General features: G+C 35.5%; 1 protein-coding gene across 1 annotated transcript in view; it reads right to left on the bottom strand.

Moving 5' to 3' along the window:
• KLHL5 (kelch like family member 5) overlaps nt 1–4,709 on the bottom strand; it is a 50,479-nt gene that overhangs the window by 31,265 nt on the left and 14,505 nt on the right. The window contains exons 3-4 of the mRNA XM_006759286.2: nt 2,518–2,654; nt 1,807–2,003 (exon numbers count right to left, since the gene is read on the bottom strand). Of these exons, the coding sequence (XP_006759349.1) occupies nt 1,807–2,003; nt 2,518–2,654 (334 nt within the window). The remainder of the gene's footprint in view (nt 1–1,806; nt 2,004–2,517; nt 2,655–4,709) is intronic.

The raw sequence follows: 4,709 nt of genomic DNA, 5'->3' as shown, positions 1-4,709 counted from the left end.
TTCCCTACTTGTATTCATTCAGGATCAGGGAACACCAAAGTACATGCACCATTTATTGACTGTGCCAACTGAATTCACAATGTGGCATTACACTTCCTTCATATTTTGAATCCATTATTTGATACAAACAGCTATCATGCTACCTAACACTTGCTAGCATTATGCTCCTTTCCCCTTTGGGATAGTTTTTAAGTAAATGAAATTACTGAGGGATTTATTTAAATTAAAGATTGAATTTTGTTATACACTTTCATTCAGTTCCCATAGCAACAATTCAAATCACACAATCTGCCTCTAAATTACTTATTGTTATTAGAATTCAATTTCATGTTGCAACTGAATAATGTCAAATAATGGCTTGAAAGGAAAAAAAAAATCCCTACCCCAACTTCTTGGCTATGAGAAGAGCTTTAAGAACACTGAGCTAATTTGAATTTAATTTATGTCTAAGTCTTAAAAAAGCAGCAATTGTGCCTCTACTGTAAACAACAGGAGTGACCTAAATATTTCATGTGAATAAAACTCCTTCCTAGGAAAGACATCCTACTTAAATTATGAATTGATTATAAAGGTTTAAAAATCCAGCTTTATTTTATTTATATTCATGTTATTCCAAAAAGTATTTGACCTTGAAATGAGAACTATGCGAGGTTAAAATGAGAACTCTACAAGGAAGAATAAAGATGGAGGGGGGTTAAATGTACTGAAAAGACTTATTTTAAGATGTTAACCTAACACCATGCTAGGTCTGTATAGTATCGCCCTGTTGCACAATCTCTTATTTTTTCACTTGAAGCACTTTGACCATTATAAACAAGAACATTTCTGAAAAGTAATTATACCACAGGGAGGAAAACGAATCACAAAGGTTGTGCTTTTGTATGAGTGCTTTTTGTCCACTCACATAAATCCCTTGCGTGTTGAAGGGAGTAAATATATATAATGTGGCGACAATTATGATGATGTCATTTATTGACTGGGTATACTCTGTGTCAATCACCGTTTTAAGTGCTAAACTTCTAGTAACTCATTTAATCCTCACATTAAGCTTATGAAGTAGGTAGAATTAATCTTCCCGATAGTTGTAAATATTCGGTCTTATGATTTTTCCAGATCTCTATTTTTCTAGTGAATGATTCCTAAAGTACTTGTCAATCCCCTGCCGAAACAACTCAACAGAAGGATGGGGGGTGGGGGCAGTGTAGAGAAAAACATCTAAAGGTTGACAAAATTAGTAATGGATAACTGTATTTGTTATGTAAATGCTCACATTTTCTCTTCCCTTAGAAGCTGTACTGCCTTAAATGAAACATTTAAAGCCAGAGTCTTCGAACATTGCACAAGAGTAAAGACCCAAGTGTAGACAGATGGCCATTCCTTAAAAATCCACAACCCTCCCTTCCCTAAATCCCTCTACAATGAAGACCAGGGAGTTGTTGGTCCTAGCAATATGCCCTCAACATGCCCTATTTTCTTGCTGTCCTAAATCAGGCTGTACTCATTATCCTCTAGGCTTCTGAATCAGAGCACCCTTTGTGATTTATTTTGAGCATATAATTTGATACAATTAATAACAACATATTTCTATATAAATAAGAACACTTCTTACTTATAATGAGGTTTATCCATGATAAAAAAACCTCCCCTTCAGTCTCCTATAATGAAAATATAACAGATCAGACAGTGAACCTGAGCCTGAAAACATGTGGCAGAGCCATGGGAAAACAGCAACATGTAGCTAAACCTGCAACAATAAAGAATAAGACAAAGAGCATATGCTTTCCTGCTTTTCAAAAAAACACATACCATCGTATAATTGTGAGCCACTTTATGCAAATCTGTACAACCTTGGGCATCAGCAAAAGAACGGATTCCAAGACAGTTGGATGGGTGAAGCTGTTTCATTAAAAACTTACAGCATGCTTCCACAACCTGTGAAAGCTGAAGCAGGCAAGCTGTAGATAACAGGCACTCAATATTATCTTCTTTTAATTCAAGGCGACCTTAATGATAAAGAGAAATTCCATTAACTACAGAATTATATTAACTTCAGTTTATAAACTAATTGGTGTTAAGAATAATAATTCTAAATAAGAACTCATTACATGCATTTCAGACCTAGATGATTTAAGACATTCAGAAAGAAAAAAAGTGCTAACCATAAAATAATTTTTGCCCTTTGTGACTTCTGCTAAAATAAACAAATAGTAACTCATTTTTAAGACTTAAAAGGATGATTTAATTAGTAACATATCTATTATATATAACTCAAATTTTAAATGCAATATTCTAAACACACAGAATTGATCTAATTATTATATTAACACCTAAAAATATCATTCAAAAGCTTAATTATGACAACCGCTTTAAAGGTTCTAATATACAGGTTTTAACTTAAACAGGTATCACCAAGGGTGGTGATTATAATAGAAGAATTAACTGTTAGCTGTGGCTAAAAGCAGAAATCTGAAGTCTAATAAGATAACATAAATCTAAGAGGTTTTAAATTTATATTACCTGTATATGCATACTGAATCAGGGACCATAGTGAATTCGGTTCTACACCTTCCATTTTTATTTCTTCTTGTCTTGCTTCCCTGACATCATTAGTAAACATGGCAGCAAAATAATCTGAGACAGAGGAGAGCACCAATCTGAGGACATATTAGAAGAAAAAAAAATCAATGACCATATTAAAGTTGATGCTCATTATTAAGTGCTACTTCTACACAGTTCTATATTTATAAAATAATTTATGTTGTGAACTGAGACAAAAATTTTTTCCCCAAGAAAGTACACTGCATGCTGAGAATCACATGAAATAAACTCTAAGTGGGATGAAAATAAATAAATAAATACTTCTCTCTCTCTCTCTCTCTCTCTCACCCATAGAAATTGCATGGTACTGGGAAATGCATTTTATTTGCTTTATGCTCTAGTTCCCTAGTTCCTTCCTTTGAATAATAAATTATCATTACTGAAAATTTTCTGCTGAGGTAATGATTTACTCTTTCACTCCTTAAATATTGATTTATAACATCTAGAAAAAAAAAAGCTACAAGGCCACAGCATTAAATTGACTATATATAAAAAAGGGGACGAAATATAAAGGTTGATTTCTGTTTATCACCTGTTTTTTTATTTAATCATACAAGTAGTGAATATATGGAAGACATTTGAGAATGGTTTTAGCAAGTTATTTTTCACTTTCATGATAGTTTAAATTATTATGATATTGTTATAAAGTTATAATATTTTTGTTTCAACACTACAAACTATAATATTTTGTCATAATAATAATTATTCTACATTAGCTATGCCTCTGTCCAGACTTTTCGATAGTCACATATAAGCAAAATAGGTCATACATACACATACATACACATACACATACATACACACACATACACATATATACATATACATACATATATATACACACACACATACACACACACACACACACACACACACACACATATATACATATACATACATATATATACACACACACACATACACACACACACACACACATACACTAGAGGCCCGGTGCAGGAATTTGTGCACAGGTGGGGTCCCTCGGCCTCGCTGGTGATGGGGGCCGTCTCGCCCAATCCTGATTGGGGTCGATGGGGCTGGCTGAGGAGGGGCTGCGGGAGGGCTCCAGGGCATCCGACCTACCAAAGGCAGACAATGGGGCTCATGCCCCTTAAGGCCAGGCACACATCCGCCAGTGTGCATGCCAACATTCACACGCACGTATCCCCTTCACCAACTGGGGAGGGGCTGCAGGAGGGCTCCAGGGCATTCAGCCCTCTCGCCCTGTCCGATTGGCTGGATCCCAGCAGCAAGCTAATCCACTGGTTGGAGTGGCTGCCTCCTGGTGGTCAGTGCGCATAATATCTGACAGTATTCTTGGACCTTATTAAATTATTATACAATTCTGGTCAAGCGATCAGACACTTAGCATATTATGCTTTTACTAGAGGCCTGGTGCATGAATTTGTGCACAGAAGGATCCCTAGGCCTGGCCAGCTGGGGCCTTCCTTTATTCCGTGCCGCCCCCTGGTGGTCAGCGTATGTCATAGTGAGTGATCAAATTCCCGGTCTCCTGGTCAAACTCCCGAGGGAACACTTTTCATATTAGCCTTATATATATATAGATTATATAGGATTTTAAACATGCATTTTCATTTGCTAATACGTTTTGAAGATATTTCCATATCAGTACATTTATATAGATTTACTTTATTCATTTTTTTAAAAAAAACACAGAGATTATGATACAATAATAGTTGAAACTGCCTTGGTGTTTCTAATACTATTCTCCTCCCTTCCCAAGAGTGGGTTGCTGAGTCTTAATGTTTGCCAAATTGCTCTAGAAAGTGCTGTGCCAATGTAGAGCCCTACCAGAATTGTATAATAATTTAATAAGGTCCAAGAATACTGTCAGATATTTAAAAATTTTGGCCATCTGTAAGGTATTAAATGGTATTTCATTGTTGTTTAATTCACCTGATTGCTAGTGAGGTTGAAGATCTTTTCAACTGTTTATTGGCCATTTGGTTTTCTTCTTTTGAGAACTGCTATTCATTCCATTTATCCCCCAAACAAATGCTTATGCATGCCTAGTAAGTAATGGGCACTATCTAGATACTTGAAATATTACCAGTGCAAAAAATAGAGAAGACATGCCTCCTCCCACT

This window comes from Myotis davidii, unplaced genomic scaffold, assembly GCF_000327345.1.
Source record: "Myotis davidii unplaced genomic scaffold, ASM32734v1 scaffold235, whole genome shotgun sequence".
NCBI classification, from domain to species: Eukaryota; Metazoa; Chordata; class Mammalia; order Chiroptera; family Vespertilionidae; genus Myotis; species Myotis davidii.
The sequence above is the reverse complement of the archived record's forward strand: the minus strand, read 5'-3'. Positions and strand labels throughout refer to the sequence as shown.